This window comes from Corapipo altera, unplaced genomic scaffold, assembly GCF_003945725.1.
Source record: "Corapipo altera isolate COAL_440 unplaced genomic scaffold, ASM394572v1 49, whole genome shotgun sequence".
Lineage (NCBI taxonomy): Eukaryota > Metazoa > Chordata > Aves > Passeriformes > Pipridae > Corapipo > Corapipo altera.
In genome coordinates, this window is record NW_020884879.1 from 15,608,047 (window position 1) to 15,632,502 (window position 24,456).

Here is a 24,456-nt window from a genome sequence, read left to right on the forward strand (position 1 = left end):
AACATTTCACATGAGCACTAGATTCTAAAAGATTAAGAATAAAACGTAGAGTCACGAAGGCTTTCAACTCTCATAAAACTCTGGAAATAACTTATTTTAATTTCAAAACCCTCTAAGCTATAAAAGGAAGATTTTTGGTAAAGCAACTCTGACTCATTCTAACACATTTTCTCTTCATTCATGCATTCTTTTGACTCAGACTAAAAGACTTGGATTGCAAAGCCTCATGTGTGTGTGTGTTCTTTTTTTTTTTTTTACTTCACAGCTTTTTTTGGGAAATACCTCAATGAATACAATGGCAGCTACATCCCTCCTGGGTGGAGAGAGTGGGTTGGATTAGTGAAGAACTCTCGCTTCTATAATTACACCATTTCTCGCAATGGTAACAAAGAGAAGCATGGATTTGATTATGCAAAGGTATTTTCCAGACACATAAATGCCACATGATTAATCCATATAAAAATAGTTTTCAGATAATTAATTAACCAGGTAATTAATTACTTAACCAACTACAACCATGAAATTGAGATGTCATTTTCTCTCCAGGGCATTGCAGACCAATTTCCATGTGAGAATATTAATCACTCAACAGAAGAAAGTTTCCCAGGGCTCTTCAGTGGAGTCTGATGATTCTTCCCTCTCGCCTTCCCACCCTCCTTTCCTCTCTCCCAGAGAGTGATGGTTTGGTGGCAAGAGCAAAAAGTAAACAGAAACCTTTACCTAAAATAACTGTGCCCCTTGCACCACTGAACTTTAAAGTTTGCTGAGTGCTGTCACTTACTACCTGCAGGAGAAACCTTAGTTAATGTTGTTCTCCATTATACAGTGCATACCAAAAGAAGGCTGTGTGCCTGTGGTGTCAGCCTCCGGATATGACTATGAGAATAGATAAGTGCAAGAACACAGCCACTGGAAAAATTCAGAGCTTGTGTGTGCTCTTGACAAAGTGTGGAAAGTATGCCAAGGTGACCTGCCCACTGCCATGAAGTTTCTCGGAAACGGTTAGGAGCGCAGATCGCAGACTTTCCAGCCTGCAGAAGGCAATCTGGAATTTCCTCAAACTAGCTCAAGGAAGATGATACAGATGTTACAGCTGTGGTTTCTGACCCATGTAATGAGATTTTATTGGAAGCTTGCAATGCCTGTTTCTGATTTTCCCATCCATAGAAATTACATGATTCTGATTATATATTTATAGAGAGACAAAAAAAAAAGAAAATAAAGAATATTGGTTAGTTATACGTTCCTTACACACACACTGTATGTAACTAGAATAAATAGGGAAGCAAGAGGGGATCATATGCTTTGGGAGAGCAGTCATATAGGCATTTCACTTGAACAGGCCACAAACCCAAAAATTATCACAACCCTGGTGCCTGGCACTCATTTTCCATTTTGGAAACTAAAGTATCACTCACTGTCTCTTCCATATGCTTGCAGGGTTTGTAGCAGCCAGGGCTACTGTATGCACTCCAAGTTTGCTACAGGAGAGGGGAAGGGGCAGGGGGACAGGGAGTGGGCGAGCAAGGAGGTCACAGCTGGTTGGCTTGTCCTAGCACCGACATGCGACACAGACCTTGTCCCTGAGGCTCTGCTTTTGCAGCTGTTTGGGGCCTCGAATCCACAACATAAGATTAGTCATGCCTGGAAGTGCTTGAAATTACAAACATTGTCTCAGCACTTTCTCAATGAAGCTCGTACTAGACCTCCAGGCCAACAGTGAATACTCTAAGGTGGCAGGTGGTTTAATTTAAGTTTTCATCTTTTTTTCTTAGTTCCATTTCCTCCCTTCCCCTTGTAGGCTTCCATTTGCCACCTTGGCTGTAGGTTAAGCCAGTTTATTAGCGAGTCACAACCTTAATCTCAGCAGCTGCACTGCTTAAAGTTGCACAATTAAATGAACAGAGCCCGCAGGAATTCAACTGCACCCTGCATTCTCATTTGCAATTTCTTTGATAAAGATTTTTTGCAATCTGTTCCACTTTGTACAGATGTGAAAGTAGAGTCTGAACAAAGACTGTGCAAGAAAGGTTTATGTAAACATAAAACCAGCATAAGAGTCAATGTTAGTTGGGAACCATTACCTTGTGAAGTGTTTTATCGATGAAATTCAAGAAACATCTTTGTCAGTACAGTCTGTCACTTTAAATGTTACTTGGCACTATATAACAAAATCTGGTAATCAAATTTACTTAATGCTTTCTTTTATATCTGATTTGCAAAATACTGTCTCATTTTATGTGGCATTGCCTGCTTAAGAAAGTAATTACTTCTCGGTCTCCCCTATGTTCCCTCAAATCATACATCTCTTTGATGGTATGCTTTTACTTCCTGATCTGAGCTTTAATGAGGACTTGAAAATAACATAATAACATGATAGTATGTGATCTAATTAATCATGCACTTTGTAACTTTTGCTTTGTGTTAATCGTATGTTCCAGGACTACTTCACAGACCTAATCACTAATGAGAGCATTAATTACTTCAGAATGTCTAAGAGGATATATCCCCATAGGCCCATAATGATGGTCATCAGCCACGCTGCACCCCATGGCCCCGAGGATTCTGCACCACAGTTCTCAGAGCTCTACCCCAACGCTTCACAGCATATGTAAGTCAAAATCACACACTGCCAGACCCACTCCTTGTGCCTGCTTCTGTGAGGAATTTGTTTATGGAGACATTGCAGGAACAGAGAACTCAAATATAAAAAACTCATAGTAAGCAGTGAATGTTTGCTTGGCTTTTTGCTGTGCTTGCTCCTTTTGCGGGGGAGAGTGACAGCTCTGACCATTATTAAAGCAGAGAGAAGCTCTTTTCCTCCTGGGAAGTTGTGGGAGATTAAAAGGTCAGTATTTGGCTTTGTAAGGGCAGCTTCTTACAATACCCTGAAAATATGTAGACACAGGTCAGGATCTGTTGGAAAGATATTACTTCCTTCATTTTCCTCTAAGATATGTGCTTCCTGGGCTCTAACAAACTGAATGCATTGAGAGTAAAAACACCCTTTTGAAGCTTTTGAGTGCACCAGATTTGTTTATAGACTAAATAAGGGCAGAAAATAGCGTATTAGACTGCATTTTAAAATAGCATCCTTAATCTTTCCTGGTGATTAAACTATAACAAAAAAAAAAGAATTATTCATTTTAGTTTTAGAACTGAAACCAACTCTAGCTAAAAATCTGTAGATAGTCTTGGATTACACATCTTGCTTCATACCTTGAGTATTCTGTGTCCTTTTCCTTATAGTGAGATGCTATGGAAGTTTTCCACTGCACTTGTGTCTACCATGGGTTTGTAGACTGGTCTTTCCATTTGTTCTTAAACAATGTCTTTGTACATCAAACCCTACCTTAATAAAATATTACAGCTGGATTGTACATTGATTTGGTGTCTCTAAATGAGGATAAATCAGCTTCATAAGACAGTTGTAAAGCTTCTTGATCTGCAAATTGCATTTTGGGCACCCCGCAGTAGCTAATTCCCAAGGATGTTTTTTGTAGTTATATTAACTTCTTTAAAATTGCGATGTAGCAGTTACTGTATAAACTGCATATGTAAACTGATCACTAGTTGGAGCCAGAAAGAGATTTGCTGTTCATCGCATATGGTTAAATATTTGTTAGTTGGTGGTTTTTTATCCTCTTACTGGGTGCTACTTTCTAGATACACCACTTTCCCTGACCTCATAATCTTATGTTCTCAATGATTACACATTCCTGAGACTAGACTTTGCAAGTAATGCAAATCAGTCAGCCATGTTTTGTAGTTATTTAGATATTCAGAATAATTTCTACCTGTATAGAGAACTAAAGAAATTGAGATATTGGTTTGCAAATAATGGACATGAACACATAAAACCTGTAATATTGGGCTGCATGAAAGAACTTTTTAAGTCAGTATCCTGAATTATGTGCTCCAGCAGAAAGCAGCAGGGAATGCTTAGGGGGGAAAAAAAACCTACAAACTTTTTCCTCTGTTTTTCCATCTTCTGAAAATCATCGCTTTAGATGAAGCATCTAGGTCAATGTGCCCCATTCTCTTTGCATCGGACTGATCTCTTTTTCAGCTCTGATGGCAACCCCACCATCTTGTGGCAACAATTTCCATGGTGTCACTCCCTGCACTGAGGACAAAGGTCTACCTTTTCTTTCCTTCTAAACCTGGAGCTTGGTTATGCCACCTGTATCTCTTACTCCCCATCCTGTGAAGAATAATGAATAGCCACTACATCAAATTTAATGGATCTCTCACATGTCTCCTTTCAATTACCACTTTTCATAGCAAGAGAGTTATTTCTACTTGTTCTCACCCTGTTCAACAGATTGCTTCCCATTTAGTGGCACAGACTGCCTGGCCTCAGGCAAGCCATCCTGTCTGCTGAGGGACTATCCATCATACAGGAGGGTAGGATTCAAACTGTTTCCGCTCAGCTGTGGGCACCGTGTCTGGAAGAAAAGCACTGGAATCATTGAATCTCCCCCTGCATCTCCCCAGGCCAAAGCAACTCATTTTAGGCTCCTTGCTCATTGTCTTCTGAAAAGTGCTTGTAGGAACTTGCTTTGGTTTATCATGCTTTTGACACTTTCTACTGCTTGGTGTTTTCAGCCTACTTGTTTTCTAGTTTGTGCTGCTAGACCAAATGGATTTAGTTAGTCTCCAAATTTTTAACTACCTCTCCACCTTATACAGGTTGCATGTTACCTCCAAAGATCAAGAGAAGATCCTAGTTGTCTGTTCGAGGCTTAGTTTCATTTAAGTACTTGAGTGTAAATTAATTTTTGTGTGTGTAGACTCCTGGGGTCTAAATATCTTGCTTTGCTAGGCTACTTGTGAGAGCACTCGGCTGTGCTATGTCTTTTCTTCTGGTGTTGTTAATTTCTTGGCAACCTTCTTGCAAAGATTTTTTGCTCTATTGACCTCAAGAGATCCTTGCTGCGTTGTTTTGTGTTTCTTATTGCACTGACTGACTGCATGTGTTAAAGTTCAGTCTGCAGACTAAGAAATGAGACAAAATGAAGATAAACTGCCAATTTGGGTGGCTGAAGATTCCAAACAACTGATTCCTCTACCAAAAATATTATGTTCTAGCAACATGCTCTAAAAGATACAAGTAGTTCAGTTCTTACAGAAATATTCGGTGCTCCATGTGAAAACAGCACAAGAACAATAAAATCCCTCCTGCCAAGATTTGTGTAATTTGAACATTTAACCCTTAGGTTTTCTTCCTTGGTGGTCAAGCACCATTTGAATCCCTTTCTTTCTGACCTTGGGTGACAGCCATCTGACCTTGGATTTTGTTTTTAAAAATGTAGTTGCTGTATCATGTTACTGTAACGCCTACCTCCAACAAAGAAAGGAAACCAGGTCAAAAGCTGCTTGCTGGCTTAACAAACTGAGATGGAAGGTTATACCTACAAACCAAGGATTAAGATAGCCTGTCAACCACATGTGAGGGGAAGTTTTGCTTAAAAGAACAGTAGCTGAAGCAGACCCTTAAATTATATGATGTCTCTTTGCTGGTAAAGTGCCATTTGATTGAAATTCTGCGTCTAAAAATTAAAAAACAAACAAACAAAACCACCAAAAAACCAAAACAAAACACCAACCCACAACCCAGAAGTTCGCTTAGAAGTTTCCCACTGGCACATATGAAGAGGGGAGTGGCTACTCCAGTTCAGGGAGAGTTCTACCCTCAAATGTGGGTGTCTGTTGGTCTCAGTTCCTCCCTTATCAACATGGCAAGAAGAAAATCAAATGAAGCACAGTCCATAAGATTTATGAAAATAACATCAGAGCCAAAAAAAAATGAAGAATTACATACCATCATTATGTACAGTCATGTCCTCCTCAGCACAAACAGCCTGCTGAATGGCATGAGAAGTCTTACAAGGACAAGAACAGTAATGATGTCTACACTGTTTAATTATTATTATTAAGTGATTCCTACTAATTCTTATTAACTCCAGTTTACAATGAAACACAAACTATATCTTACCAGAAGCAGCAGACACTATTTTTTTAAGCTTCAATTCTCCCTCCCACTCTCCCACTTCTCCTCTCCTTAAAATATGTCCTATTTCTAACAACTAAAAATATTTCTGAAGCTTTATTCTGGCTGCTATGACCATAATGAGTGATATTTTCTGAAAATAAATCATACTAAGGCATGTACTCTAGCTATGCCCAGAAATCACTTCTGTGGAAGAAAATGGGACTGGAGAAGATGTAGTAGATGAAAGCAATACGTAGATTTTTTTTGCTGTGGTAATGAACATCATCTGTTGGAAATGTTGTTGTTAAATGTGAAGTTATGTTACATGACAGTATTGTTCTGTCAGACAGCTAAGCAGGAAAGCTCTGAGTCAAAGGATGCTCTAATGGAAGCCTGAATTCTCAGTTATGCTCAGGGCCTCTGGCACTTTAACTTCCCTTTACCTTCCAGTGTGAACCAGTCTTAGGGGAACTGTGAATCAGACCTAAGTTGTTTATAAGCTGTGTGTAAACAAACATTAGAAGCAAAAATCTGCAGGAGGCGGGTTTACTGAAGAACGTAAAAAATGGAAATCTGAAACGCTGCTGGCTGTGTTGAGTTAAAGATCCTTGGGCTGGCAGGAGGACTGACAGCAAGATTTTATGACTACTTGGAAGAAATTCTATTGCCAAGATAGAGATCTTAGGAGGAACAGATAGAAATGATATCTTGGGAGAGATCAGAAACCTTCACAAGCTAATGTGAGAAAGGGTAGATGATATGAAAGGCAGAACTTTATATTTCCATTTAAAGATCATATGATAGGTGCTGATAGACCTGGTGTGGAGGTAGTGGTGTGTCTGCGGTAGCAAAGCATAAAGAGAAATGCTCTTGCACCTCTGAATTCCCAGCAGAGTCTTAACTGTGATTTTGGGGTGTGAGGTGACTATCTAGAGTCCCTGAGGCCGAGTCTGAAGCCTCTGGCAGTTACAATGGTATGTCTTGTAATGTGGACATTTGACCATTAGAGTGGAATCACACATTTGCATCAGTAATAAATCTTGACATATCAATGTCTTGTGTCACTGCTGGCCTGAGTCCTGCTTGGACTCCTGACGTAGAGATAAATGATCAAAATTATCACGTGTGTCATTGCGAGTGTAGCTTGAAACAAGACTAGAAGAAATGGTGTGAAATAGAAATGTAAGTAAGATTCTAGTTGCAGAATGAGGTTCTGCAGCAACAAATAATGTTTCTTAAAATAGAAGGGGTTTATATTTAAGGGGTAGCAACTTTTTTACTTCTTTATTCTGAAATATAGCAGTTGTGTTACACTTCAGAGTGAAACTTTCATACCTCACATCCCCAGATCTATAAATATCACTAGGTTTAAAGATTTCCCTTTTAAAAGGCAGCAAAAGCAGACCCAGTATGGTGAAATTCAACTTCACATTAGTACAGACCATGGCACTGGTCATGTTAGGGTTTTTTTGCTTTTAATTTTGCCCAGAATCTAAGCTTCCTGCTTTCCAAGAACAGTGTCTAAACCTGGAAGTCTGCTTTCCCTGGAAACAAAGAATTTGCTTCCTTCTTTTATTTACATTTTTTTCTGAAGAAACATGACCACTTATGTCATGTTTGCTAATCATATTTCAAAGAATAATAGAGGTGTTAATTCTGTACAGAAAGTATTAATTTTTCTCAATCAGTTTTACCATAGGTATTACTTTAAATTGTTGTTGACTTTTATTTTTATGAAATGAAAATGTTCCTGGGTCATCTAAGTACTGTATTATTTTCATTAATGGGAGGAGTCCCAATCCAAACAGATTAGCCAAACACTTTGGGGATTAAAACCCCTGAGAACTCTATGGAATTATTAAAACCAATATCTTTTAGGCAGTATTTTTGTGAACATAATTTTCTTTTGTTGGATAGAAACAGAAGGGAATTAGGAGATTGTAAATAGGGGAAATCACAGATTTTTACTATGAGCAATTGAACAAATGTTTGTAAATATATTTATTTATTTCCACATTAACCCATCTGTTAGAGACTTGTATATATTTAGATCAATTTTTTAGAAAGCAAACTAATTTAAAGTTGTACTGAATTCTGTAAGCTCTTAAAACATGCTGTACTCTGTTTTATTTCTTTTCCACACAGATACCACAACTGGCTAAACAGCAATAGTCAAGTTGAATCTCCCATTATTTTCTTAAACTGTAAAATATCTTTTAATGATATTTTTATATATTACATATTTATATATTATTTATTTATATAATATTTTGCAAAAAGGCTATATTCCATTTATTTCATTGAATATCACAATTCAGTTCAGTTACTAGTAGAAGATAGTGAAATTCATTTCTGAATTATTTGCTGCTTGGGACCCCCATTTTAATAGATCCTCAAGTACAAACATCCATTGTTTTAGGTTGTTGGGTTTGGATTTTTTATTTCTTGTCAAACTTAAAAGTTATTGTTGTACCTTAAAAGCCAAATAAGATGCATTCTTTATTTTGAAGATCAATTTTAAATATATAAGTATAGCAAATATGTTGTCAGAAAGAGTTACTGAGGCCTTTTGACCACAAGGTGACTGCTAATACAACTCCTTTTCTCTCAACATAACTATAAGTACCTATTTGAACTGATGCTTAAGATAAAGAAATGATAGATTTTGTGGTGAATCTTCCTTTAAAGAGAAAAGTGCACTAGTGCTTAAAGATATTTACTCCTTCTGTAGCCTATAGAATATTTAATTATCACCTTAGATGTTTCTGTAAATTTATTTACACAGATAGGTGAATGATTACAAAATCTCAGGGTGAATTACTGTTCTCATTATGAGGATGTGTTTGTGGGAAAGTGTCTGACCATGTTCAACATGTGTTATTGCTACGTATTTGGAGTTTTTTGGGAGTTAAACTGGGGGTATCGGTTCAAAATTTTTTGAATCTGGCATCTTCCAGTGTCCTGCCCAGTGCCAGAAGACATCTGTCATGAAGTACCAAGAAGTCTCTGTGTATTAAGTTCTGCATAGAATGTGTTGGACAAATGTAAGTGGGCAATTGAGCAATGTGGATTTACCCAGGTTAGTATGTTCTACAAGAATGACAAATACTACAGTAGCTCCTTGCCAGACTTAGAGGCCATGGACAACCTGAAAATAGTGGGCTACCTGACACTGTCTGCTGATCATGGATCAACTAATGTGCTCAGTAGAAGATAGCCTCTGTGACTGAGAAGAGGCAATAGAAGAAGGTACATACCTTCAACTTTATACTCCCAGTGCAAAGAGGAATCAAGGAAATGTAGATGTCAGCGTTACTTTACAGAAGTACTTGTCAATACTGAGCAAAGTCGTTCCCAAAAATGGAAGAATAGAAACAGTGACTGTTCTATGATGACTTTCAAGGGCTTATAACAGCTGAACATTTAGTTGATATCTCCAGCTGCTTCAAGAAAACAATGTTGTGTTAAACAATTATCACTGACAGGGGAGAGGTCTATTTACATGGAAAAGTTTTCAGAAATCAGCAATATTCTCCCCAGGATTCACCTCTGTAGTGTTTGTTTGATTGTTTTACACCAAAAAACGGTAGATAGATCTGACGGCAATGTCAGGTCTTGTGGCTGGAAACCAGTGCCATTCTGGTGGATTTCTGAAAGGCCCAATAAACAGGGGTACACAGGGAACACAGACAAGCTGTGGGGTGTTGGAATTCATTTCTGTCTCTTCCCTAGTACTCTTTTTCTGACACTTTGGACCCCTGTTTCACATTTATCCATCAGCCAGTGACACTGGATGTTTCACAGAAGGTCCTGTTCCCTGAGTTGTCTGGGAGGAAAATTCTGCTCACTCTCTGCCTGCTGCATTTCTCACCCAGAAAATTCAAAATGCATTTGGAAAGTGTCTGTGAAAGGTTTTAACTGCCCTGCTAAATCCTTGAGTGCTGCTTTTAAAGATTATCCATTATGTGGAGGAGGCTTCTCACAATGGCCTGGGAACATGAGACCTGAGCCTGCTTCAGCAGCTGGCTCTCCTTCCTGGCACAGCAGCAGGCTGTCACGGTGCTGCCGGCTGAGCATAGCTCACAGCCACCTCATCCCTCTGTGGCAGTGGCACTCAGGACTCCACTGAAAAAAGTAGGGTTTTACTAGAAAATGCTGATTAATCAAAATTGAGCTCTTTCATGGGAAAACATCTCTTTTGACAAACTTCCAAAAAACAGAGGAAAGTTTGCACTGGAAGTATCCTCTTCTGTCAGTGTGCCTGATAACTGATAGGTGACCAAAATTCCTAAGATTTGCTTCTTCAAGGTCTGGGGCTCCATCAGTCCCTCTGCTAGGACTGCTGGCTAGCCAACAACACAAGGGCTGTGCTCCTGGGATAAATTTTATTAATTTTGTGGCAGTATTCATTTTAAAAGTCAGACTTCAACCATGGGAAATTACAAAAACTTTGACCTTTCAACATGAAATAAAAGAATTTCCAGCAGAAAAGGAATTATAGTTTTTGCTTGTCTTTGCTAAGTAGGGAACGAATCTTTTCATACTTCTTAATCTCTACCAAAGTTTGAAAAATCCTGTGATACTGTTGTCTCACTTCTCTTTTCCTTGAGGCTAATGGTTAAGTAGATTAGGCAAAACTAGCTGTGTGTACTAGAGGCATACTTCTCAAATTCTATGTAAATTCTCAAAAAATGGTCTCCACTTAAAATGTGGACTTCATTAATTTATTGCAGTTGACTATAAGTCTATTATGTTATCCTTTCAGCTGATTTTTATCCTCGGATTATATAGTTATAGATTATCATACGATATCTGATACAGTAAAATCAACTGCTTCCACTATTCTGTGATCACATACAACCATGTTAAGAAATACAAAGGACTGGTCAAAGGTGTGACTTTAAGTTAATCAGTATACAGTGTTGATATTGTTCAGTGCAACCTCTGAAGAAAAGACAACTACACTTAAATATTTCAATGGGGAAAATGTACCTTAATTCACATTATAATTTTCCGTATCTAAACAGTAAATTAATATTGAATTACATTTTTATTATAAACTGAAAAGAGAATCACAAGAATCAAATTAACCTAATAACACAGCAGCATTTTTTTCACTTTCTATTTATGCCTATTTTTCAAATGTAATGCTACAACTCATGTGTTATGTACTGCAGTGTATTAGAAACAGGAAAAAAATAACAGCCAAAGAACTCAATCAAAATGACAAAGCCTAGATTCCTGCTTCCTGGAGGAGGAAACTGCTCATACATAGGTTTTGTTTGATTTCACATCACCTTTATATCTAGCATGTATGCTAGGTATTAAAACTGGATCGATGGAGAGCTTTAGTAACCTGCTTGTCTGTACAGCAAATTTACTTGGCATATTTTTTGCAGTACCTTTTCTTCTAAGGCGATGTATCTGTGAACATATTCTTGTTTCTTATATGATATCCTTCAAAAATTCACTGGCTATGGATAGAACACTGCTCTTAAATCTTTCCTTCAATGTTTGTGCAAACTCCAAAAGCATCATTCTTTGCTTTGTATAGGACTCTATGCCCTTACTTCTTCTTAGTACTAGTATCAATAGCAGTGTTAGCTCAATATTGTTGTCATGTTATGCTGGTAATGCAGTGTGCTTTACATTCACATTGAAAAAATAGTTCCTTAACAGAATTTAAGGTATGAATAACTGTTATTTTGGTATGGGTGGGATTTGCATGTCTGCCACATCACCAGGCATCACTGGGACATAGCTTAGATGAGGGCCAAGGGCAAGTAATGGAGACTGAACATGGATCTGGAGGAACAGCATTGGCTGCATCACTTTCTCAGCTCTCTCATTCAAGGCCACCACATGGTCTCCTGTCAGGACCCTACGCCCAGGAACTCAGTCCTGGAGGGATTGCACTCAGGCTCCTGGTAATGCCTGCACTCACCTCTGGTGATGGGAAGGGAAAAAGTCAGTGTTTTCACTCTTTGGGGCATCTTGAAAACTGATAACACTGGTGGTGTTCTTGGTACTGACTACTAAATTTCTCTATCCTACTGAAAAATATCTTTCTTTGAGTTTTGTTTAAAGGTGATTTTTCTACTGGGTGCATCAGGGCAGCTTACCTTAATATTAAAGGGAAGCATTTTTCTTTGATCTCTGACTTTCTTAATTTTTCTGCTTATCTTTATGGGATGCATCATTCAGATAAATCTTTTTAATGATTACAGATTTGTTGAGTAACACATTTTGGCATATCTCAAATATTAACGTGGATCTTGTAGTGATCTTTGAGTCTGAAAGAAAGCTCAGAAAGCAAGTGGTTAAAAAATTTTGAGGAAGTGATGCATGAACCAATGAAGCTTGGAAGCCACTGAAGTGATGTTTGTTGGTATTTGTCAAATATCACATGGAATTTGTAACTTAACTGCTTGTTGGCTATTTCTGTACTAGAGATGTTCCTACCTTCCTCTGATGCCTGTAATGCTGCACAACTTTTCAGATCCGTTCTTTTCCTCCAGCACTCCCAGCTATAACTATGCACCAAACATGGATAAGCACTGGATTATGCAGTACACGGGGCCCATGCTGCCCATCCACATGGAGTTTACAAATGTCTTGCAACGCAAAAGACTTCAGACCCTGATGTCAGTTGACGACTCTATGGAAAGAGTAAGTTCAAGAAACTACTCTGAATACAAACTTATTAGTCAGTAACTAAATTCATTCATTCATTCTTTACCTTCACCAACCACATTCCAGGGAAAGTCATTGTTCCATGAGGAATTACTCCACTTATCCCCAGCAGAAATGAGTTCTGGTTCTCTGCAATATAATGCTGAGCTCCTAACTTTCTTTTTTAATTGCTGGGTCAATAAACTGATGATTTTTTTAAAGGGAAAAATCGCTGGGCCTAATATAGAGCCTGGTATTAACAGAAGATGCATCACCTGTGTGTACACATGGATAGACACAGGTGCACAGATGACAACTTCTATTCATTTTACACACTCCCTTCAAAGTTTGTCCTTCAGCTGAAATCTGGGAACTGGCAAATCACAGCAACTCAGGTGTCAGTCTACTGGTGTTTGCAGAAGTTAGGCAATGCAATGTACAGCTAATTATAGGTAACATGATACATGAACTATTAGGTGTACTTTGTATGACTTTTTGTTCCAAAATCAAGCACCATGACCAAAGATCTTCCCCTAGAGAGATTTCTTTAAACTTTAATAAAAATTTACAGCCTTTTCCCAAGCCCACAAGTGTAAGGAATGAGAAAGTTGTAGACTAACACAGTAAATCAAATCTGAGTACCTTTTCCCCTAAAGCTGTAGCAGACTTTTTTCACAAGCTCTGAGTACACAATGAATTTTGGACATACTAATGCAACTACGCCATTATTACTGTATTTTTTTCTATTCTAATTTTCTGGACCTGTGTAATTGTCCCCTGTGTCAAATGTGAAATTGAACTTGTAAGTTGATTTTTTTAACAGCACAGTAAAGACAAGATGTAAAAATGCCCATCCCGAAAACATCTGTGTAAGCAATCTCATTGATACCATGTTTGGTTCTGTATATTTAAGGCTTATAAATGATGGTTATACATGATTATGCACAAAACATGTTTTGCTACACTTTACTCAGAGTTCTTTCTGTGCTGTGTTGCAGTTACACCAAATGCTTGCAGAGATGGGAGAACTGGAGAACACCTACATTATTTACACGGCTGACCATGGTTACCATATCGGGCAGTTTGGACTGGTCAAGGGGAAGTCAATGCCGTATGACTTTGATATTCGAGTTCCTTTCTTTATTCGTGGCCCAAGTGTAGAGCCGGGATCAGTGTACGTTCTCTTGTCTCTCTAGCACAGCTGTTGAGCCTGATGTAAAATGTTTCATAGAGCATGTAATTATCACTCTGTCCAACTTAATTTCATAAAGGATGCCCTATTATCGTAAAGCAATGAGTCTCATAAAGAGGCAGGTCTTTCACTTTGCATATTATGAATAAGTTATAAAGGAGATGAGGAAATTGTGTAATGCGTAGTCATGTAGTGTTAGACTCTGGGTTTTGCTTTTAAAAACTACGTGCTCATCTTTACTGCTCACCCCATGGTTTATCAGAATGAATGGCATCATGCCCTCATTGTCAGTGAGATAAGAGCAGTGTGGCTGCTGCACCTCCTTGTTTTACTGTGCTAAGCTTTTTCTTTGTGATGACAGTCTACAGTACTGGCCAATCATACTGAGTTGTAGACTTCAAAGGAGGTTTTCTAAACTTAGCACTTGTGTAGAGCTTTACATCTTCAAAGTCCTGATAAACATTAATTACCATTCTATTTCCAAGAGAATGTGAAGACTTACATATCAAACACATGACAACTTTGATTTTTTCTGTTGATTTGCAGAGTGCCTCAGATAGTTCTGAATATTGATCTTGCTCCAACAATTCTGGATATAGCAGGACTTGACACACCTCCAGATATGGATGGCAAATCTGTCCTAAAGCTTCTAGACTTGGAGAGACCAGGAAACAGGTGGGCCCCAACATTGTTTTTAGTCAGTTCAGAAGCAAACACCTAAGTAAATCAAAAACTGAGTGGAAAAAGGGACTCTGTGAAAATGAGCTGTGTCATGGCAACGACCACAGCTTTCCTATTCAAAGAGTCTCTTAAATAGCACGTCTATAAAATGGCAGGTGTATATATTAAGTGGAGAGTTGTTTTTTCAAAAATAATTTGTTAACACTAGCAGTGCTATACATAAGTGCCAGCAGTAAATATCATTATTTTACTTTCAGGTTTCGAACGAACAAGAAGACCAAAATTTGGCGTGACACATTTCTGGTGGAAAGAGGGTAATTATTAGGGGTGAGAGAGTTTTGGGAGAGCATGCCTGCTGGGAGCACTCTCTTGTACATGCTTTCCTTTCTGGTCTCTTCTCTTCCTTTTTATGGCCAGAGAAGTAGTAAATTTTGCAAGCAAACTGACAGGCCTGACTTGTTTCCTGGTTTCCCACCACTGCCTTTGGAAGGTGCTATGCTTCCAAATCCCTACCTTGGAAGAAATTTGAAAGCATGCTTTTCTGGCAACTCTCCTAGCCTCTTTCCTTAAGGTTGTACTCGTGCCCACTCATGCCATCATCTGATTTATTTTCTTACCAAATCTCTGTTTCAAGTCCAGCTGTGCAGAATCTTTTTATCAATTGATTTTGTATTTTCCATCATAGGCTGGAAGCATTCCTCATTTTGTTGCAGCTAAGAAAAGAGTTATGTTTAAATGAGATTTGTTACTATAACTGCTCCTCTTTTCACTGATACCTCCTTAGATCCTCTCACCTTGCCAGTTGTTGTGAAAATTTTCTCTGGGTAAAAATTTTACGGCAATTACCTTTTGGCACTTTATGACTTTACAGATTGTGGAAATCTTGTGTGATGTATTACGAAACAGTGCATATAAGACACACTGTAATATATAAGGTACAGCCAAGCTAGTGCTGCGTATGGAAGTCCTATTGTGTCTTCAGCTGAGTTTTTCAACCAGGCGAGTACTGCTTCAGAGAGTTTTGCCTTGTGAAAGAAACCACACTGATGTATGAATGGTGATGAACTGTACCCGTTTGACATATTTTAGCAACCCTTGTTTCTCTTCAGGCAATTTTCAGCCAATCACCTGAGCCTTTTTTTCAGTACCTGACCTTCATCAAAGGTCAATAACAGAAATGTGGGGATTTTTTCCCCAAGAAGACAGTAAACCTTCAAGTAGCTTTGCTTTTCAAGTTACATTCATCCTCTTAAGACTTTAGAAGAATGTTTTTAAAATGTTCAACTTTATCTTTTTGTAAGCAAATTTCTGCGCAAGAAGGAGGAATCCAGCAAAAACACTCAGCAGTCTAATCAACTACCAAAATATGAGAGAGTAAAAGAATTATGCCAACAAGCAAGATACCAGACAGCCTGTGAACAACCAGGACAGGTAAGCAACAAGTAAATGCAGTCTTCCAAGAGCCTTAAGGAAATATGTACACTACGGATCAAAAGAATTTGAAGAATATGGCATTTGAAAGATAACTAAAAGATCATTGTTGTGAATTTCTCTAGCAAAAAAAACCAACCAAACAAACAAACCAGACACAATAGTTGCTCTAAACAGTGATCCTGTTTAAGGTATTGAAGGACTGACCCTTAGTTCACTGTCTCAGTATAGGTCTCATGGTAGAACTCACATGCTCAAACATAACATGAAATGACTACTTTTTCTTTGATTCAGTGTATTGATAAATATGCAAGATTATTCAGTGATAATTATGAGTAAGGGAAAGAAGCTTTTTGAGCAGTGAAAGCTTGTACTTCCTGGGCTAGTTCAGAAGTACTGAAGCAAACTGGTTAGTCCGAAGGTTACAAGTGATTTCGTGTTTGTTTTTTTATTGAAACACCTTTAATAAAGGTGTTATCCTTTGATAAACACCTTTAATCAAAGGATTCAGGCAGTGATACCCATATCCAAGCATTACTTTTTCTTCTTGTAGCCTTAATTATTTCAGTATAATGCCTGACTCTGATACAACGGCCTAATTGCCTGCTCATAAAACCAGAAGTTACTGCACCCATGACTACTGTGCTTACACCTTAAGCTCTGTAGAGCATATACAGAGAGAGAGCTAAATTAAGAAACAGTGAGTCTGACTCCAAATTATCTTCAATACATTTTGAATTAATGCTATACCTATGGTAACATATAGAGATGAATTTACTGGGTAGATATGTAAGGGATTTGTATGCCTTCTCATTGACACCCCCTCCAACCATGCTGGGGCACATGCTGGGGGCCCCAGGCAGTGGCTTGTGCCTGCCTTGCTGTCCTCCTTCTCTATCCCCATCCCCACACACCTTCCCAGAGAAGTGTGAGGTGATTTCTCCCAGGCAGGCACTTGCACTTTTCCCTCAGATGTTTGCTCAGACCACTGCAGCCAGGCATAGACCTGGCGCTGAAATATTGGTAGACTGTTTGGAAGGAGGGCATAAAGCCTTCACTGTGCTCTGCTCTCCTCCGCAGCCACCCATGGTGCTTTGCAGGTAGAGGTCTGCACAGCAAACTGGAGGGCTGAGAGAAATGCTCTCGTCCCTACCTTCCCCCTTCTCGTTCATTAAAGTGTTACAGTAACTCTTGGTTAATCAGATTGGACTGGATAAGTGTTTTGGCTGGCACATCCTTGGTCAGGTCCTCTGTCACAGCTCTCACCTCACACATGCTGCTTAAATGCAGCCACTTTTGAAGGGATATACACAATAACAGCGTCTCACCCAAGGGCAAAGTTCTCAGAAGTTCAAGCACTGCCATTGTAAATAGAGGTTAAATTTGAAAATCTGAACATTTTATAGAAACTAAAGGAGATCAATGAAGTCATTTAGACTGTTAGACGCTAAAATGTTTAGTTTTAAAGTACCAAAATATTTTCTTTGCAATTATTCCTTATATTTATTACCTCTCCATAATCCAGGTTTGGAATAACTTTACTTTTCCACATGTGAAGAGAAAAGATTAAGTGTCCTGACCAGATATCACACCTGAAGCAGTAGGAAACACTGCTCACAGCCCTGTTCTCAGCCCAGGGCAGTAGACCATCCCATATTTGTGAATCCCATTTGACCAAAGGGTGAAGGAAAAAGGGCTTGAGTCATCAAGGAGGTTATGAGAGCAACAGTGCTTAATAGCAGGTCTTGCACCTAAAAACTCCCATCAAGGTCTTTTAAATGCAGAAGATATGTTGGCTCCACAGAGTCCAGCAGCCATCCCTCACAGCAGAATGAAAGACAGGGTTGAACTGCCCTCTTTAAGACCAATTTAAGACCTAGGCATTGGAGTACATAAACTATTTTTCTTAAACAAATAGATAAAACTTGTCCCTGGTACTTCTAATATCCTGAAGGCTTTCTCCAGTGATGTTGAAGTTAAACGTGCCGACTGAAACCTTTCATCAGACAGAGCGCCACAAAGGGTGGTAGCACATCCTCTGGGGGCTCGTTCAGGCCCTGGTGCACAGACCCACTCTTCCCACCCCATTTGCCCTCACACCAACCTTCAGAAGCGAGGCAGTTTCTCTGTCAGGAATGGATTACCTGAGGTGCTCACAGGGAAGTCAACGTAGTCAGCATAGTAAGGGCATACAACACTGAAATAACATGAGCTTCAGTGAGGCATTGCAATGTGAAATAAGTGTCTGTAGGATTTTTGCCATGCAGAAAAGGTCTTCAAAAAATCAAAAGTTAATAGGTCAAATAATTTTACTTTAGTACAGATGGGTTCCAGTGTGCACTTACGAGATTCCTCCAGCCGATTTGCCTTAGTCATTTTGCACCACTTGGAAAACAGAAAGAGGAAATATTGTTATGTGGGATTTAACTTTGTTTTATCTTTTGAGATTATTATATTTAATTTCAATTACATAGGTGCATATATAGAAAAAAATCATTTTAATTACTATGGTTTATAATACTTCCTACATTTACTCTAATCAGTTGCAGTTAATGTCTGTTAAATTAAGATTACCTTCACAGAATGAGTGATTGCTGCCAGATTTTTAAATAATGAAATTACTGGTCTGTGGGAAATTGCTACTAAATGTCTGAAACTAAGAATAAACATTTGGGGAATTAATACGCCAGTGTACTGTGTAGTACATTTGGAGCGTCTTCTTAACTTAAATTTACTTAAGTCAATATTTAGTTTATTTGAAATGTAGAACATGAGGAAGTTGAAAAAGAAAAAAATTAGTTTTTCCTGTATAAAAACAAGGTGTGATCCTGAGACCTGCTAGTTCCAAAATCTCCAAGGATGTGGTAATCAGGATAACAGCTTCAGCTTATTTTCTATTAAAAAAAAACAAAAAACCTGGCATAGTAAAGATAATTTTTTTAATTTTTCAATGTCCAATATCTATCTGAAAGTAGATAAACTTAAAATATGAGGCGAAGAAAGAGAAAATGTTGAACATCTGTATCATATAAACTACTTTCACCTTGGTTTTTTTTAATGTATTTAAATATTTTAGCACCACTGATGGATTGCAGTACTTTGAATGTAGAGCACTGTCCCCTTCTTATTTTTTTCATAATCCCCTTTACTGGAGGACAGTTTCCAAAAGTTCAATCACCTCCTTGAGAACACATCAGAAATGAGATGCGCATTGGATACGTTCACTTTTTGAGTTATGTTCAGGCAGTCAGTAACTTGGGTCAGCAGTGAGCCCTTGCCAAGAAGAGGAACATGCCTGCTGAGCTGCACTAGCAAGTGTACTGCTAACAGGTCATGGGAAGTGAGCACTTGCCTCTCCTTGGTGCCTCTGAGCTGCAGCTGGAGTGCTGCATTTGGTTTGGGACCTCCATGAGCAGTGGGACTTTAGTAAGCTGGAGCAAGTCCAGTGGAGGACCCTTGAGATGGTGAGGAAATACTAGGGGGGGAGCAGAAGGCAAAGGGGAAATCTAATTGTTTTCTTCGACTAACTAATGGCTAACTAGAGAGAAGACAGACCCAGGCACTTCTTGGAGGTGCACGGCAAAATGGTCATCAGCAAGAGACAAGTTGCAGCAAGGGGAAGCCTGACTAAATGCATGGAAAAAAAAGTTCTACCATAAGCATAATTAAGAACCAAAGCCCAAAGAGTATGTGGGAAGTCCATCCAGAGATACTTCCAAAACCTAATAACTTTGTTGCTTCTTTGAGGAGGAGAATGAACCAAATGACCTCCAGATGTTCCTTCCAACACATACTCTCAGTTTTTCACTTGCTTAGTACCTGGACTTGAAGATTTCATGTTTTCTTCTTCCTCCTCAGCTTCACAACTTGGGAAGTGCCGTTAATTTTGTCCATCTTGTAAGTGAGTTATGGGTCACCTGCTTGTATCATATTTGGATATAGACTAGATTTTAGCTCCTGCCCTGACCCGGCTATTGACCTTTGCTCACCCAAAGCACAGGCAGTCCCATCACACCCAGGCCAGGTTTACTCTTCCTGCAAAGGGGCTCTCTGCTCAGCTTCAGGTCTTGGAGAAGGGTAAAAGTTTCCTTTACAGTCCCTCCCCAACACAGAGAATGCTCAAGAAATTATGGTGGGAATGGGAGGTTTCCTTCATAGTTTATGTGCCAAATTTGTCAGCAATTTACATGCTGTAATTTACTGAGGTCACCTGATTAAGCCTAGTTAGCAGTGGATATTGATAGGGTTTAACACTTAAATGCTTTGCAGGATATTTTTATATTTATCCTCTCAGCTTTACTGTAATAAGGTACACAGTGCAGAAATATCGATTCATCTGCAGCATTGCTATCCCTGCTATTGTTTTAAAATGGGAAAGAATTAGTGTGAACTTGTAGCTAAAGCTTTGTTAGTTTTCCAGTAGAGCAGAAGTAATAGCATGTGAACAAATGTTTCTCTGGATTAATACGACCTTATCGTGACACAAATCTCTTCTCAGATTTCCACTGGAATAACCTGAGATGAGAATATATGTTAGTTCAGGAGGTTTAGAGGCAAGCTGCTCTTAAATCCACTGGCAGATTATTTTTGTTGAACTCACTCCATCTTCTCACCCATGAAATTCTTCTGTATACTTAGCAAATATCAAATAAAACCATGTTAACTGTGTTTTCATTTAAACTTTTTCTTTCTCTCTTCCCTTACCTAAATGTGTAATTAAGGAGTTGAATTAATTCATAAGTATTTTTTCTTTTTCTCTCTACCAGTCTGAGTCATAGGAATTTTCCAGAGGCATAATTTTGGCTTCTGGGACTTAACACTCTTTCCCAGATCATAGTTACCTTTTGAGGTCTTGTGACCAATAGTCTGTTTCCAGTGTACTGCTCAATCTATTATTTGTAATCAATATCAAATCCATAGCCAAACATGCATTTTTATCCTCATAGAAAAATCACACAAACCACAGTCTTATTCTAAAATTTTCCCAGTGGGAAAAAAAAGAACCATCCTCCCAAAATAAGGACTGTGAAGCATTGTGTTTAAAATTTCAGCTCTTAGGTTGGATGATTCAGCAACGAAACCCAGACACAGGTCTGTATGTTTTACGGGCATACATCTCCTACCATCTGCTCGGCACTGCCTGCCAGTTTATGAACAACAAACGTCTGAAACTTGTAAAGATCTGTGGTCTGGTGCCAGCTCCAATGAGCAATGACAACGGGCAGAACAGAAAAATGCATCGTGCTGCCCATGTTGGTATGACGTGCACGCCCATTTACTCAAACTGTGCTAGACAGGTATAATGTTGTAGCCACACCCTCCAAGAGCTCTTTCTTCATGCATCTCAGCTTTGGAGATGCATAACAGTGTGTTTCCTCCTGAGGAATTGTATCCCAAAACTACCCTGAGGAAATAATGTTTCGTTTGGAGAAAATGCCTGATAATTGTACAGTGAGACTGTAGTTAGATTAGGTCTCGATGTATTTTACAGTGATCTGGGGCTTTACAGGTAGTCACTGGGAACGTGTTGCTGAATCCAAACATCACCCCTGCAGTAAATGTGCAAGATTCTCCTGGCTCTAATCCAAAAAGCACGTTATGTAGTCTGTACTCTTATTTCAAATATATTTTTCACCCTTTAAAAACCTAGCATAAGAGTTTGATTTTTATTATTCAGATTCATATTTATCACATTATCATATCAGTATTCAGTCAAAAGCACGCCTCTTTGCCATACTAAAAGAACAGTTGCCATCAATCAGCTTACAGATAATATAATAAAGGAAATTAGAATGGGGCTTATTAGTGTAGTCTGGTTTGGCTCAGGTATCTATGTTCTCATAAAAAAAATATCACAGACCATACATGTGTATAGGTCAGCTTTATGACCAGCTGCAGAGTAGAAATAAAAACACATAAGCTGGTAAGAGCTGGCCAGAAGTGTCAGGTGGCTCACAAACCACTGACAACCAGACCCCAAGCACCCACTAAAACCCAACTAAAATTATGATATGACAAATAAACATCATTCATGGATCCTCCTGATTCCAGAACAACCTCCTGATGCTTGCAGAAGGCACTGGTGATCAACCTGTTATACCAGAGCATTGATTCAAAGCTGGCTTATCTTTGCTATCTGCCCATTGATAGCATCTTTTCTTAGTATTAATTCAGCAGAGCATCTATATACAGGCTTAAGTGGAAACAGAGGTGTTTGGGACCAATGCTTAAAAGCACATACTTCAGTGCTTTTGTGAACAGCTCTTGTAGCTCATTTTAGACCCTGCAGAGTCATCCCTCATAGTTGAAAGAAACATGCCTGCAACTTAGTTGCTCAAGAATTCGTAGGAATTGCCAGAAATTATGATACCCCTAGTTAACATACCACTCTCTTTATGAGTTGAAACCAAATATGAAGATAAGTTCCTTTATCTCTAAAAATAATCTTTCAAAGCATGATATTTCATATTTCAGCCTAAATATTTCACATTTCAGCCTAAATATTTAAGTTTTTTATTAAACAAAGGTCAGCTCTTCCCAGATTTGACAATTCTTCAAATTTAAGCAATTCTTAATCTGAAGTATCAGCTCTATTCTGGATGAAATCCAGAGATATTACGGGAAGATCACTGGGTTCACTGGTTTCATCTCTTTCAATGCACAACTGTGTTCAGCATTTTCACCATCATCTTATCAGTGTTCTCTGATAAAAAGTCTTTTTGGTAGAATGGCATTTTTTTTAACAGATCAATTTTTTTGAACCTTTTTTAAAGTAATTTTACATACCAAAAACATTTTGAGAGAAAACATAGTTTATCCAAGAACCATTTTTAGCACTTTTTGTAGTACTCCTCTGAGGTTCTCTTTTTGCAGAGTTTCCATTTTAAATTATGAAGTGAAATATCGTATAAACTAAGTCCTCTGCAAATTAAATGTGTGTAGTACAATTTAACAGATTATTATTGGTATTACTATTTATAACTAAAAGACTAAATTTATCCTTTTCATTGGGTTCTATCTGCTTGCACTTGACAGTGGATGCTTATTGGATAACAGCAGAAGTCTGTTGATGTTGAGTTGTAACTACAGACAAGTTAATAGATTTGGTGGAGAATGTTATGGAGGTGAAATATTTTCTGTCTCAACCTAGGTGCCTAGACTTCTAGAGCTGACAAAGCAGTTCATGCATTTTCTATAACTAGAGAACTGCTATAACTGTGACACTTAAAATCAATCTTGTCTATACATCAAGAATGCAAAATTGTGTAGTCTGCAAATTTCCTTGGCAATTTTCTCTTTCCTTCTTTTCTTTAGAGTGATTAATTCCTTCATTCTTTTTTTCCTCCAATTATGTCCCTGTGCATTTAACTGAATGTATTTCTAAAGTCTGTCATACACTTCTGCCTATATTACATCAATTCTTATAAGACAAACTACTTCCTTCTCTGTTGAACCACTGACCACTGCATTTTTCAGCAACACTTCTCAGGGGTAAGGTTGTATATAAATAACCATCTTTGAATATATTCATGACAGCAGACTCTGGAGCATGATTCAATAGAAGGTGATTCAGTTATGAGAGAGAGGTACAAAAATTGGGATCTGCCCTTACAGGCAGCATCAACTCAGTTCTAAAATGAAGGAGGATATTATTTTCCGATAAAAATGCAGCAATTCCAATGTCCCTAAACGAAGCTGGCAAACCATCCCTGCTAAACAGCTGCACTCATGTGCAATATTCAAGTACTGCTGAGATGTAACAACACAGACTGATATTTCCATGGGTATTCAGGAGCCTTGGTCAGGACCAGGGTTCGCGATTGCTCTGTGGGAATGCATAGAGGACATGACCTCAGCCTGTAAACATTACTCAGTATTCAGATCCAGTTCAGCAGAAATGAATTGCTGCTACTCTGTACTGTTTACCAGAGCCAGCTAATTACAGGGCACCTTTCAATATGCTGTGTGGTATGGCCACTTTGGATGGCACAAAGAAAGCAAAAGCAAGACAGTTCTGATTGCAGTAGCACAGCCCTGAACCAGACTCCCTTACCAGCGTTATCACATCAAGTCCCCTGGCACTGCCCTAGATCTGGTTATTGCTAATAGAAGAAAATGTTACACACATATACAGCCCGTGGTGGTATTTTCATCTGAACTGTTTTCAAATTTAGAGCATTCCTTTTGTAACAGGAAAACAGGGAAATGAGATCTTGAGGACATGTTTAAATTCATGAAGTCTTCATTTTTCAGGCCTTATCTTAACATTCTCTAGGCTGAGTAATAATACTCAAAGTCAGGCATACATTACAAAAATGAAAAAACACCTGTAAAAATATTGCTGCTGTGTTATATTTCCGGTTGCATGTTTTTCAGGGTTTCATAGCTTTGTGATAAAATCTGACAAGGTATTTAACACTGACTCGTCTACTGTAAATACTTAGTGTTTACATATCATAGAAACCCTTAGCTTACCTACTGTTGA

At 38.5% G+C, this 24,456-nt stretch overlaps 1 protein-coding gene across 6 annotated transcripts in view; it reads left to right on the forward strand.

The window, feature by feature from the left end:
• SULF1 (sulfatase 1) overlaps window positions 1-24,456 on the forward strand; it is a 120,066-nt gene that overhangs the window by 74,382 nt on the left and 21,228 nt on the right. For all 6 annotated transcript variants that reach the window (XM_027638444.1, XM_027638447.1, XM_027638448.1 and 3 more), the window contains 7 exons: window positions 266-417; window positions 2,442-2,611; window positions 12,514-12,664; window positions 13,666-13,841; window positions 14,406-14,534; window positions 14,798-14,854; window positions 15,842-15,971. In XM_027638444.1, coding sequence (XP_027494245.1) covers window positions 266-417; window positions 2,442-2,611; window positions 12,514-12,664; window positions 13,666-13,841; window positions 14,406-14,534; window positions 14,798-14,854; window positions 15,842-15,971 — 965 coding nt within the window. The remainder of the gene's footprint in view (window positions 1-265; window positions 418-2,441; window positions 2,612-12,513; window positions 12,665-13,665; window positions 13,842-14,405; window positions 14,535-14,797; window positions 14,855-15,841; window positions 15,972-24,456) is intronic.